General features: G+C 47.9%; 1 protein-coding gene and 1 long non-coding RNA gene across 4 annotated transcripts in view; one reads left to right on the forward strand and one right to left on the reverse strand.

Annotated features, from left to right (window-relative positions):
• LOC117804583 overlaps positions 1 to 14,256 on the forward strand; it is a 93,467-nt gene that overhangs the window by 54,951 nt on the left and 24,260 nt on the right. For all 3 annotated transcript variants that reach the window (XR_004629112.1, XR_004629113.1, XR_004629114.1), the window contains 2 exons: positions 2,872 to 2,952; positions 9,280 to 9,335. This is a non-coding gene — a long non-coding RNA (uncharacterized LOC117804583). The remainder of the gene's footprint in view (positions 1 to 2,871; positions 2,953 to 9,279; positions 9,336 to 14,256) is intronic.
• PKD1L2 (polycystin 1 like 2) overlaps positions 1 to 14,256 on the reverse strand; it is an 88,435-nt gene that overhangs the window by 31,972 nt on the left and 42,207 nt on the right. Inside the window, 7 exon segments of the mRNA XM_002917723.4 lie at positions 2,129 to 2,230; positions 4,257 to 4,487; positions 8,550 to 8,743; positions 9,314 to 9,536; positions 12,129 to 12,260; positions 12,919 to 13,045; positions 14,057 to 14,181. Coding sequence (XP_002917769.2) covers positions 2,129 to 2,230; positions 4,257 to 4,487; positions 8,550 to 8,743; positions 9,314 to 9,536; positions 12,129 to 12,260; positions 12,919 to 13,045; positions 14,057 to 14,181 — 1,134 coding nt within the window.

Here is a 14,256-nt window from a genome sequence, read left to right on the forward strand (position 1 = left end):
TGGCCAACTCCAGATGGTAACCAAGCCCTGGTGGCTGTGTTTCATTGGAAGTGTCCAAAATCCAATGAGAACCAACATTGCAAGGCCCCTTCATTCTCTCCTCTCCTCCCATCTTGGGCCTGCTTGAGTTATTTTTCAGGTGTATGAGGATTTAGGGTGACACTGCCTGCATTTATGTCTTCAACATGAGTTATAAAACACTTCTTGGTAATTTTTTAAACTTCCCATGTATTTATTTCTAAGGGCTCTAAGGTAGGAACTGGTGTCCCCCCCTAATAATTATATTCCCAGGGTCTCCCAGAGTGCCTGGCATTGAGACATGAATGTATGAGTGCCCATTATCTCAAAAATACGTATTCCTAGGCTCCACTCCAGACCTACCAACTAAAAATGCTGGGGACAGGGCCCAGAAATCTGCTTTTCTGCAGCTATCCAGGTGATGCTGATGAGCATGCCTGTTTTCCTAAGCCAAAAAGCTGCAGTTCTGCCACCTGTGCTCCACCCACATCCCTCAGCCTCACCGCTGCAGCAATCCCTGCACCCATGTACAACTGTCAGCAGCTGCAGCACTTTCTTGGGGGTTCTTGGGCTGTGAGAGCAGAGACTGGAACTTCCAGAGAATTAATGGTGCTGCAAGCTGTCCTTCACCCATAGCTCATGGGATTGGTGGGTAAATAAACCAGCTCCCTCAGCCATCAATGGGGATGACTTTGAGGCCCATGTTGCTTACTATTTTCCAAAGTCCCATCATGGGATTAGCTCCAGCTGCCCAGATAGGTTAACGTGTTGGCACCCTTTATTGGTTCCCTCCCTTCCCTGTTGGCTTCCTGGTTCTCTACTGAGGTGTCCTAGGAATCCCCCCTCCCACCCGAATCAACTACTTGCACTCGAATCTTTGTTTCCATAGCAGGGTTTCTCTACTATAGACATTCTGGACCCAATAATCCCTTGGTCTTGTGGCTTTCCTGTGCATCATAGGATGTTTAGCAACATCCCTGGCCTCTGCCAGATACCCAGACTAAGACAATATCAGACTGAAATGTGACTGCAACTCTGCAGAAAGAGAACTGGCCTGTGGCTCACAAGTTTTCACTCCTTTCCTATTAAGGTGGACTCTTAAATGTTTAACGGAAATGAGATGAATGTTTCATTAGATGGATGAAATTAATTCCTATGTTTATTCCACAAGTAGTTACTGAGCATTTACTCTATGTTACACAGCTGGTGGAGGACCTAAGACACAATAAATCGAAATAAAACAATTTTTAAAATAAAAATAAGACAAATACACAAAAATAAGCTTCATAAAGTAAAAAGTAGACAAATGCTCCACTCTAATGAAGCTTAATGTCATTTTTAAAAAAATAGAGTTTTCTCCAGGATAGTATACACAGTGCCAATGGTTCTCAAACTGGGTTCCAAGGAGCCCTCGGTTTTAGTAAAGGAACCCTGAAAGCCACTGCAGAGGACAGTATATTCTGATGAGGTATGAGGCACAGGCCAGACTTAACTAAGGATGCTGAGACATTACAGAGACAACCTGTTGTATGCTCCACAGCTAAATGCTGAAGAACCTCAGAGAATTTGTAAGTGAGTGAAATAGTTTCTTCACTACCTCTAGTCAGCCTGCTCAAAGACAGATGCTCAGCCTGACCTCTTAGCTAGATGCCAGCTAATCAGTTTACCAAAAAATGTAACTCAAGACTCATTGTTTTCAAATGGTAGGCATTTCTTTCTTTCTTTCCTTTCTCCCTTCTCTCTTAAAATTTCTGTTTTCTCTTTAATCATTGATATCAATTTGCTGACTGTTCTTCATATGTGAGTAGATTTATCTGCAGGTTACCAACTAACTGTCTGAGTTATTCTTTGGTGGGCATAAAGGAGATGACCAGTGGCACAGTGCTAGACCCCAATTCTCCCTTAACCTGGTCTCCTTTATCTTTTTAAATATAGGGGCTTGGGAGGATGTTCTGCTTGACAAAAAGATTCTTTCCTTTAAAAAACAAAAAGGAAAAAAAAACCACACCTTATAACACTAAACCCATTGTGCTAAGGTAACTAATGGGCCAGCCAGTGCTTTGCAGGGTGGGACATACTGATCAACCCAGGGTCTTGTATGGTCACATACCTTGGAGGAAGTAGCTGCCCCTCTCCGGTGTCCAGTGTAGACTGTTACCAGGTAGTGGTACTGGGCAAAGGGATCATTGTCCTCCAGCACTGTGACCTTCACCTGGACAGAAGGATGGCATTGGGAGGGCCCTGTTCAGTGGGTTCATCCACTGCACAACAGCCAAGAGTGAGCCGGTCACTCATGACAAAAGGAGAGAGCAAAATTATGTATGTTATTTATTCATTTCATTAGGTGAGAGCCAGTAAAATAAAAAACTTAAAAAAATACAAAATGCATTTAATATTAAATATAACTCACAGTAGTCAGACTGGAAATGAACTTGATATTAAGCTGGGAATATTCAGTGTTTGATCCGGTGAATGATACGAACTCTGTTTATATAGAATTTCTAACATTGGTGACCAGATTGGGACGCCAAGAGAGTTTAAAGGGAATGAACATTAAGGTGGTTTAGCAGCAAAACAAAACAAAGCCAGACTCTCTAGGCTGCAGTGGGCTCTGTGATGAGCCTCCCAGATATCCTGCCAATGGAGGGCTTGTTCCCCCAGTTGTTAGGGATGCAAGAGCCACCTCTGTTGAGATCAGGTGCCCTCATGGGTAGGCTGAAATGCAATGGCAGTTTGATGTCGTGTCTGGGCATGATCAAGACCTGGGCATCTTGACCCAACTCAGGGCAATCACTGGAGCTCCTAGTTCAGTTTCTCTCTCTGCTCATCCTGCCTCCTTCCCTCCCTTTCCAGGGGCTGATCCCAAGTACTCTTTGTGAAACACTGAATGCTCAACTGCATGGCAGAGTCTGCTTTTTGGGAACCAGCCTACAGGTGAGGCACTTAAAGTATTAATGTTTAATTCCTTGGGTGAATCGAAGACAACAGTATAAATGCTGCAACTGCTGCTAAGTTTCATACCACCTTAACATCCTAGGAGGTGTGGCTGTGTGGGGGAAGGGCAGGAAATGGAGAATGTTTCAGAGCTTTGGGACAGTGCACCTTGCATTTGTTGATGAGCACAAGATATACTGTAACTCAAGACACAAAGCTTTATTGAAGGCTAACTCACTAAATGTCAGACATGGTGCATATATTGGAAAAATAGTCAGAACTTTGTTGTTGGCAATTTGTTGTTTGATCTCATTTCTATCCTCAGACCTGTCTTATCATCAGGAAGGTCTGGGTTTGAATTCTGGCTTCAGGGAGGTGGCCGTACACCAGTTAGTCGCCCTCTCTGGTCTTTGGTCTCTTCCTCTGTAAGATGATAGAGGACCTGTGCAGTAAAGGGGGATCTCAGAAGGCCTGGGCTGTCCAAACCCTACACATTTCAAAGAAAGACCTGGCTCTTGGCCAGGTCCTGAAAGATAACCCTTGTGTTCTCGGAATATCCTGCATGATGAGTGCCTTTGAATACGTTGGTCCACACCAGGTAGTCTCTGCTAACAATGTGAGTTATGGTAAGGGCTTTGGGCCACACTGTATCAGTCTGACCGCTGGATGGTGGTGGTGATGGTGGGTGGTTTGCTGCAGACTGAGTAACTAAACTGAGTCATATGGGCACTCCATATGTATGTGACTGACCCCCAATTAAACCCTGGACACCAGGGCTCAGGTGAGCTTCCCCTATTGGCAGTACTTCATATGTACTGTCACACACCATTGCTAAGAGAAAGAAGTCTGTCCATACAAGTCCACTGGGAAAGTACAGTTGGAAGCACTTATTGGATCTCTCCTGGACCCGTCCCTTTGCTGATTTTAACCTGCATTCTTCACTGTTATAAACCATAATCATGAGCATAACAGCTTTTCTATATTCTGTGAGTCCTCCTTAGCAAATCACTGAATTTAAGGATGGTCTTGGGGACTCTCAACATGGTACCTTCCTAGGGCTGTTGGGGAGCATTAAATGGGATAATCCCTGGCATATAGTAAATCCTCAATGAGCGGTCAGTAACATAATCCTGACAATTTGATAAGAAAGGCCATTTTACATATGAGGCTGAGGAGCTGGCTTGCCTGGGACAACCTGGATTTGCCGCTAGCCCTTTGGCTCCCCAGCTGGTTTCCATCTCCTGGAATCCTGCAAGGGAACACCCTGCTCCTTCCTCCCATTCCTAAGGGCCATGCAACCTCACCTTGGCCTGATCCTGAGCGTCCTTCCTCCTCGCCCAGATCACCACCAGCAGGTAGGCCACACAGAGGCAGCCCACGGTGGTCACAACCACGGGGTTGTCCTCGAAGGTGGCAAAGAGGTCGGCAGTCTGGCAGACGTCAATGTTGTTGGGCATCACCAGGAACGTGCTTCCAAAGAAGGTGAGGTGGTTGCAGAGGCAGTGTGTCTGGGAGTGGGTGGTCCGTGGCCCCACCTGCAACCCCAAAGAGGCCCTGGTGGGAATGCCAGCGTATCTTTGGCTCCCTCCAGCCCAGGGGAGGTGGACACCGCCATGAGGGGGTGCTGGGGAGAGCAGCTTTAGGAGCCCCTTGAGCTTTTTGATTTAACTAACAATTTAAAAATGCTGAGAATATTATCTATAACAATTATCTTTATACTCATCATTCTCAGCGGGCAACTGTGTATCTTATCAGTCTTCTTTATCCTTTTAAAAAACTATTATGGGCGAAGTTGAAGTCCCCTTCTCCCCCCACCCTCCATAAGCAGCCATTATCACAACTTTGGTATGTATCATTCCAGTACATTCTCTGCCTGATGCTTACTCAGTGGACAGATACATGTTGAGTGCTAATTCTAGGCCAGGCAACAGGCTAGGTGCTGAGAGGACGTCTGCGGTAATCAGATCATCTCAGTTTCCCGGGGACTTCCCTTCTTCTCAACATGAAAGTCCTGTGTCCTAGGAGGCCCCCAGTCCCAGCCACACTGGGATGATTCGTCATCTCACAAAAAACAAAAAACTGAGACTGGGGAATCATGTAAAGAAATGGGAAGGACAAGTGTTTAAATCCTAAGCTGGTGTCTCAGCACCAGGAAAGCATTTCCTAAATTTCACCCCTTAGATCTAGGTACCAGGCGCCCCTATCCTAGGCTCATGCTTTGAGGAGTGCCACTGTAGCTGTCCTCAGGCTGCACACATTTGTACAAGATGGGGAGCCAGGGGGCCCTGGGGACGTGCCCACCACAGCACATACCACCCAGCTGTGTCTAGGGCGTGGCCCTAGTTGACCCCAAGAATGAGGCCCTCCTTAAATTTTGCACTATAGATGCCTCACGTGCCTTACCCTAGTCCTGGCCCTGGGACTCCCACTTCTAGACAATCGTCTGGGGACCTGGTCCTGGAATTCCTTGCTTCTAGGGCCTATGCAGACCTGTTCCTCAGGATCACTCTTCCCTGGTGGGCTGGCCACTGGTGTGCCCACCCCTAGGCACAAGGGTGGCAAGATGTGGCTATGGGGGACAAGGTGTGTGGATAGAGCTTGGGTACACAGTCCCCTGTGGTATAGGATAATGAGGTTAGGGTTGGGGAGACAGGAATGGGCCAGGGCAGGGAGCCCCATCTGTGCTCTTAATTCCCACCCTACACTTAGGGCCTTCCTTAAATCTGTCAACTAGCAAATACCCACCAGGGCCGTTTGGTGGGCAAAGCAGCTTGCATTCAACCCCAGACTCAGCTCCATCTTTTCATTCCAGGATCTACCAGGAGTTGGTAAGGTGGGAGGGAGCAGAAAACACTGGCATGCAGAAAGTTCTTCTCTGCTCAGCACATGAGGAGGAAGAACCTGCTGGGGCCCAAACTGCCCCAGCAGGTAACTCTTGTCTCTTTTCCTTAACAAGCCACTCAGCAAAGGCTGACCCCTGCACATGTGCATGACCCGAACTATTTATTGACAGATTTTAGTTCTGTGTTTGCTCCATTGTTTTTCTGTTTCTCAATCCTGGTCAGCATTTGGCATATCGCTGTGGGGCTTATGGGAACACCTGGCACACCTGGAGGGGGTGGAACTGGTTTCAGAGAAGAAACCCAAGTGGGTGCTGGGAGCCCAGGGACCAGACTTTCTATGCCTACATCTTTGCCCTCCTGGGCTTTCTCAACCCTTCCAGCATGAGAGCCTCGAACACCGGGAGTTAATCTGCTCATACCCTGACAGTAGTTGTACCTTTAGTATTCTTTGAGAAACTATATAAGCAACAACTCTGCCTTTACCCCCTGAGAAGGTCTATAGACCATAGATTTGGAGCTTTCTTCAGCCATTTAGAGAATTTGGTGCTGGTTTTCCAACCAAACTTGATGATCCCATTTACTTCTTTATGGTTCCTCGGTGATCTCTATATATCTGTATCTTCGTCTGTATAATGAGCATCAAGTACTCAATATTGGATTCCTATAACTTTTGGTCTATGACACACTCCCACATTCATGTATGCATGTATTAGTAGGTGTATATTTTCAATAACATAATAAGGACCTGAGAACCCCCTATCTACTCAAAAGCTAGAAACGTTCCAGTAACTTACACCTAGCTAAGTGGTCCTCCCCCAGTCTGTCCTCATGCTCCCCCCACCCAGCTGCCACCCAAATCCCATGTTCATTGTTTCCTTGATTTCCCTTTTATATGTAGTTTTGTCTTCTCTATGTTCAGATTGTTCAACGTAGCCATTATTTTATTCTGAGCACTCACTGTGTGCCAAGCACCACACTAACTACTTTCTCCCCCTAATCTTGTCTAGGTGTCACTCCAACTGTAAGTGGTAGCCAACCTTTATCCCCATTTGCAGATGGGAACACTGAGAGAGGTGCAGTGACTTGTCCAAGGTCACCTGGCTAGTATTGATGAAATGGGATTGGACCTAAATCTGTCTGATGGCAGAGCCCATGCCCCCAGCTGCTGCACCATTCCCCTTTATGAGCCTTGGGTCTCTCAGGACAGCCTTGCAAGGCATCCCAGGCCAGCAGCATGGGCATCAGATAGCTGCTGGGAGTGAAGGCCCTGGAAGGTCGCAGCACACCCAGCGTCTTGTTCATGAAGTACAAAGGCCTCTATTACAAGCATGGGGAACACACTGTCTCTTGGACATGTCAATGCACCTGTTTCTTCCTGACACTTGGGGAACTCCCTCTGTGTGGTGGCCAGAAGCCAGGGCAGAAGTTGACAAGGGAGCTCTGAGTCCCCTTCCGTAGCTCTGCTGTGGCCTGGTTTGTTACACGAATTGTGACCATTGTCATTTGATTGTGTGCCATTTGCTTCTTGGCTGTGCCCCCTGATACGTTGAAAGCTCACTGGTTTTTCTAACCATTATATCACCACTGCCTTGCACATGGTGAATATTTGTTGAATAAATGGAAGAAGGTATTTATGCTCTAGTAGTTGGAGACAGGTGTGTGATAAATTTCAGCTAGTTGCAGTGGTTACTGTTCTTGGGGACAGTGTGAAGTGCTATGGAAGTCCAGCAGAGGGAGACTCCCAATGTCCGGAGGCTCCCAAGAAGTTAGCATTAGAGTGGAAGATCAAAGGGTAAATAGGAGTTTTCTGGGCAGGGTAGGTTGTCCCCAGGAAGAGAACAGTATATGACGGGCATGGAAGGGGAAAGAGGAACACCAATGCCCCAGAGATGGCCTCCGATGGCCTCAAAGCCAATGTCTGGACATGTCATGGGTGGAGCTGAGCTGACCTGAGACAGGGATCTGATTGCAATTAATAGAGCCATGTGCCATCCAGGGGCTTGGTGAGCCTGGGCTGGGGGCTGAACAAGCAGTGCCTGGAGCTCCAGAGACAGACACACTTGGGTTTGAGTCCCAATTCTCCCACCTACTAGGCAAGGGATGTGGGGTAAGTGTGTTGACTTTCCCGAGCCTTTGTTTTACCACCTGTAGAATGGGAATACCCATACTATCTTAAAGGTTATTGTGAAGATCTGATGAGGTAATGCAGGTAAAGCATGCAACACAGCACCTGGCATAGAATAAAGGGCTCAGCTCTGAGTTTGGTTCCCTGGAGAGGGCACCCTCGGCCCCCCTGCAGCCCAGAGTCAGCAGGACTTCCCAGTTATTTGTCCATTTGTTTAATGGTCATTTGTTCCCAACGGTGAGCAAAGCACCCTATTCCTGACTTGTGGGGCTCGCAGTGCACCGAGGGAACAGACATGATCTCAGTGGTCTCCTGAGTAGATATGAAATGGCTTAGTGCTATGTTAAGTGCTGTGAAGGAGCAGATGTGTGTACCAGGAGAGCCTACAGTGGGAAATCTGACTTAGCCAGGGTGACAGTTTCCTCAAGGAAGCGACACTTGTGGCAGGGTCTGAAGGAGGAGTTAACTAGACTGCGGGGGCAGGGGCATTTCAGGCACAGGGAATAGCACAGGCAAAGACGCTGTGGAGGGGTGCAAAACAGCCACCAGAGGCACTGAAAGGTGACCCTAAATGAGCTGGACACAGCCAACGAAGCTGCTCTATCTTCTTTTTTGTGTCCTCTCCTTACCTGGCACCCAGAGTTGTCCCAAGTCCCCCGGACCTCATCCCAGAACACACAGTGGGATAGGAAGGTGGTAATGCCAACTGTGAGGTCCCTGCCAGGGGTCAGCTCCAGGTCAGACTCGGGGACCACGGTCAGATAGTAGACACCTTCCCCAAAATGCAGGTCCTCTGGGTTCAGGATCCATGTGGACAGACCATCTGCAAGAAAAAGGGACCAGGTCAGCCTGAACCCTTATGGAGACTGGGGCTAACAGCATGGAAGAGAGGAACCAAGGGGACCTGGGAGGGAAGCTGAACTTGATGGTCTCTCTAATGTCTTAGGAAATCCCTCTTCCCCCTGAGACTTGGGAGCAGAGGAGAGGAGGCACCCTCAGGTCAGTGTGCAGAGCACACCTGCCAAGTCAGATAGATGAGGGCTCAAATTCTGACTCTGCCCCTTCTTGGCTGTGTGACTTTGTATCAGTTATTCAACCTCTCTGTTCTAAATGTTCATAGTATCCATCCCAGGGGTTGTAATGAGGATTATAACAACGTTAGTTCTATAAGTGCTTGTCAGTTTCTTTCGGGCATGTAGTAATTACTCACTTAATGTTGCCAAATAAATAATAATGAGAATAGTAGTAGTAATAATAACACCAAAAAAATCAGCACTGAATGTAGCAAAGTGTTTTTCTTTTTCTCTTTGGCTTCTGACTCTCAAGTTTTAAGTTGGTCTTCCTCTCTCCATCCCCCAGGAAGCTCAAGAAGCTGGACCCGTTGTTGGACTACCTGCAGTAGCCACTGGCGGAAGGTGGGCTTTGGCGTCATAGCTGGTCTCATTGGGGTGGTAGCCATAGCCCAGGCTGAGTATGAGTGGGATATCAGGTCTCCAGTGCAGCTGGATCCCCAAAGCTGCCCCGTCTGAAGTCAGGTTCACCCACAAAGCTTCAGGACTGGTCAGGTTTAGCACAGTTGGCTCACTGTGTCCTTCCGAAAGCCGGGGCAGCAGGATCTGTTTATTAAAAACAATCAAATCAAGGGTGTGCAGGAATGGGAATGCCAATAAGCATCAGAGCTGCTGGGCAGAGCAGGGCAGGGGGAGCACCCGGGGAACTGAGATCCACTCTCTGCTGTGCTCATTCTATCAGTTTCCTGGAGCTGCTTAACCAATGACCACAAACTTGGTGGCTTACAACAGCACAGATTTGCTGTCTTACAGTTCTGGAGGCCAGAAGTCCAAAATCAGTTTCACAGGGCTAAAGTTGGCAGGCTGATGCTGTCTGGAGGTTCTAGGGAAGAATCCCTTCCTTGCCTTTACCAGCCTCTGGAGGAGCCCGTGTGCCTTGGCTCATGGCCCCTCCTCACATCACCCCAACATCTTCCTTTGTCATCAAATCCGCCTTTTCTCATCTATAGTTAACTCTCCCTCTGCCTGCCTCTTGTAAGCCCTGTGATGGCATTCGGCCTGCCTAGATCATCCAGGATCATCTCTCTATCTCAAGATCCTTAACCTAATCACACCTGCAAAGTCCCTTTGGCCATGTCAGGTGGCAGATCCATGGGCTCAGGGATGAGAATATGGACATCCTTGGGGGTGCTATTGTTCACCTCCCCTGCTCATCAAACTATGTACTACGGCTTGGGGCTGAGTCTGCACAGAAAGAGGGGAGACTTCTAATTTGCACAAAGGTGCTGTGTGAACTAGTAGTCATGTTGATGACAGTGTCAAGCAAGTAAAGTGTAAGTTAGGAGCACAGGCCGTAGAGGCAGAGAGCTCTGTTGGGATCTCGGCTCTGTCCTGTATCGGCTCTGGGACCTCTGGCCAATTAACAAACCACTCTGAGCCTCAGTTTCCTTGTCATCAATAGAACACATAGACTCACTGAGGATATTAAAAATGATATTGTATACAAAGTATTTAGCCAAGTACCAGATACATAGTAATACTAAAAAAATTTGCAGCTGTTATTATTCTATTACTTTTACATTAGAAGTTCTCATAATCATTCTCCATTTAATGGGCTTTGCAGATTAACTGGTGCTCCGTGTTCCCTTTTTAAAATAGACTGATTGATGCCCACTGCGCACTGTTTACTCCTGGTGGTCTTTTGTGTTTAGACACAGGAATGGTTCACCCTGCTTCCCTTTCCAGGAAGAACCTGCTGCCCAGTCACAGGGAGTGTGGTCAACAGACCGGCTCCAACTGTCAGTTCCTTAAAGGTCTGCCCCGGCTGCAGAGACCCATGTTGTCTGAGGCACACTTTCCCTGGGGCCACCTGTATCCAGTGATCAAGGAGAGGAGAGGGTACGAGGCCCAGACATACTGGCCTGCTGTGGGACACTTTCTCATTTGTACCTGTGGGATTTTAATTTATGGAGGTGTCTGAGTGATGACATGGAGGGGCCAATGCCATTGAAAGAAGAATTTATTACTTATATTTCCTGAGAGGAGGGGACCACCATGCCATGCAGGGCCACAGGGGAAGTACCTGGTCAAGGGGCAGGAGCAGGTGCAGGGGAAAGCTCAGGTCAGGGCTGTTATTATGTTCTCCATGGGAAAGGCAAGGCAGGGCAAAGTACATTCTTTAGGATTGGCCCATTCGAATAATTTTGGCAGGGTTGGGACTTTAGGGATGGTCTCTGGTTACTTGGAACATGGCCTTGGGATGGTTTAGGACAGGGAAAATGTTGGCTTGGTGTGTGAGACTCAGATAAAGGGGCTGGTTGTGGATATGGACTTGGGAATGGTTTGTCTGCATATGAAAAGCGTGCCCCAGCAAAGCCCTTTGCTACCTGTAAGGATCAGCTGGCCCTGGCAGGGGCAATTTCTTCCTCACCAGCAAGATTTTTAAGATACCAAAATATCAAAAGATACAGAAAATAATAAGGCTGATTAATACAGGCCTGATGGCTAATACTTGCTACAGCACTCCTCTCTGGGTTGACTGGGGCTTTGTGAGGTCTGGATTGCAATCTGACTTCTCCTTCTGTCCAATCCTGCTGTCCTTCTTCCTTCTTCACAGGGCTGGGTCTCTAGCAAACATCTAGCACCCCAAGCTCTTTCTCAAGAGCTTTACTTGTGCTTGTAAAGGTCGATTTTAATGATATATTCCACAGAGTGACATAGAGTGGCAAAGTAGCAGTGTGAAAAACATTATTTACCTAAAAACTTAAGTTGAATGCTTTGAGAAGACACAGGAAAGATGAATTGCTAAACATTGTTAGTGGTCAGTGATGAGAAAACTAGTAGATTAGAAAAAACTCACTAACATCTCAAAAGAATTTAAACTCCTGTTGCATCATGGTGTGCTTATGTTTTTGCTTCATTCTAGAGAAAATCTGACATTTTAGAGGCTGCATTGTAAGAGTGGTTTATGTAATGAAGACGATTAAAATTCCAATCCACAGATTTAAAGAAATGTTTCAATTATACACCCAAAGATTGACAATGATATACATTTATAGTTTTAAGTTAAAATACACTGTGTAAGATAGGGTGAAGACCATTCTTAGCGATTCTCCATTTTAATCAACTTCCGGTCTCAACCAAGTTGAAGAAGAAAACAGGAGTGACACTGACTTCTGACAGCACCCCAACTTCTACCTCGATATTCTCTGACAGATTCTTCATGGGTATGAGATGTCCACTAGGGCTGGTCAAACAGAGGCCACCAACAGTTCCACTGACGTCGAAGTGACTCTGGGCTGGGAAGGGGTTCTTTAGGAAACTTATCACCTGAAACCAAGAACAAGGAGTGCTGGCCAAGGTCCCCAAAAGCTGGAAGGTGACTGCATCTCAGTGCGAATGATAAGGTTTCCTAAGATAGGACGGCCAAGTGGCCTTGCCCTGTGGGGTGAGTAGGGGATCCCGCTGTTAGCTGTCTCTTGCCTTGCTGGTGTGTGTCTGCCCTCCAGGACTGAGGACCCACTCAGACCCATAGCGCTGTGTGGCTACTGGACTGTGAAACCCTCCCAGCCTTTCTTCTTGGCAAAGCCAACAAGTCCCCAAGGGAGACATACTTGTCTGCCTCTGTTGGGACTCAAGGAACAGAGAATCGGATGGGAGCGAAAAGAGCTCTGGATTTGCCATTTCCTAGTTTGGAACGAAGTCTGAAGAGCTTTATTTCCAGTAACTAATTCAACCAGGGCTGCTGGAGAAATTCCACAACGCAGTGGAAGAAGGATGTATTTGGGTGTGCGAAGGCTCGAGTCTGCATCCCAGCTCTGCCACTTTGCTTATGGCATTGGATGAGTCACTGAACCTCATTTGTAAAATGGGTTTAGCAATATTGTGGAACTAACAGGGTTGTTATCAACATAACTGAGCAAATGCACGTGAAAGTGCCATATAAGCTATAAAGGGTTGCCCCCAACGAGGTTATTCCTGCTGTTACCCTGATGTCCACAGGCTCCTGGCTGTCCTCCATGGAGCCAAGGGAGGAGGCAGCAGGCAGGGTAAAGGTTGCAGAGTGGGCAGCCGCAGAGTGCACAGAAGAGCCTCGCCAACTCCAGGGCTGTATTCTGGCCACAAGGTGAGAACAGGTGTCAAGAGACAGACAAGAAAGCCGGTGTCAGAGGAAGATCTCCTGTACTGCAGGGAACCCCGGCATTGCCATCAGAGTGGGTGGCTCTATTTCAGGCCCCTTAGATGGTTCTGCATGTTTGAGTCAGTAGAAGCAGCAGGAGAGGCAGCTGACGCCCCCAGCACTGGGCTGGAGGCTCTATGAGGACAGGGCGTTAGCCAGCTTTGTTTACTGCTGCACCCCCAATACCTAGAAGAGCACCTGGCACGTAATGGTGGTCAACACATACTTTGTTGAATGAATAAATGAGCTTTCATGTGGACATTTCTCCAGCCTTATCCTACTTGATCTCTGATGTCATGGACTTCTAGCCCCATCTTCTCTGGCCTTTGATGTTGTCCCATATGATTAGATTAGGGAACTAGTTTCAGACCCTAGCTTTGATCAGGATTCTGGTTTGGGACCCTGTCCCTGGCCCCCAAGAGGGTAACGCTGGCATGAGGAATCAAAGAAGGTGCTCATTGCATGGGTCCCAGCAGTACCTGCCCCTCCTTGTCAGGTGGAGGCCTGTAGGGTGGAGGCATCCTCAGGTACTGGAGGGCACAGTGAGAGACGGACACTCCTTGAAGAATTCCCAAGGCCAGTGTATCTTGAATCCCCACAGCTCTGTGGAGCGATGGGCTTGGCCAGGCGCACCGGAACGTGATTAAAAGTGGGCAGGCTCCCTTCATTCAGCCTCCCTGCCTGCACGGCTCTAATATGACCTATCTTTCAGGACTCATGGGTGGCTTCAAGACAGGACTTGGCACTCACCAGCTCCTTTCCTACGCTGTACAAACACCCAGACCTTCTCTCAGTGAAAAGTCCTCCTACTTCTCGCTCCTCTCACGTCTCCCACTTCCAAAGCTGGTCTTCTGGGCTCTGCTTTTCACAGGGTCTTAGGATGTGGGTGTGGACCGAGCCAGGTCAGGGGACAAGCTTTCTTGGGGATCTCAGTGCAGCTAGTTACCTGTTTGTGTATATGGAGATGGAGGGGGTGACCAGAGTGGCTGGGAGGCCTCCAGGCAGTGTCCCCAGAAGGAGAGCAGCTTGCACATGCTCCACAACTCTAAGCAGCTGGGGCACAGAGGCCATCTGGAAAAGAAAGCAGGGGATACTGCTGGGGACCCATCTCTGTATGCTGCCTTTGGTTACTGTCGCCATGCTAAT

This window comes from Ailuropoda melanoleuca, chromosome 12, assembly GCF_002007445.2.
Source record: "Ailuropoda melanoleuca isolate Jingjing chromosome 12, ASM200744v2, whole genome shotgun sequence".
NCBI classification, from domain to species: Eukaryota; Metazoa; Chordata; class Mammalia; order Carnivora; family Ursidae; genus Ailuropoda; species Ailuropoda melanoleuca.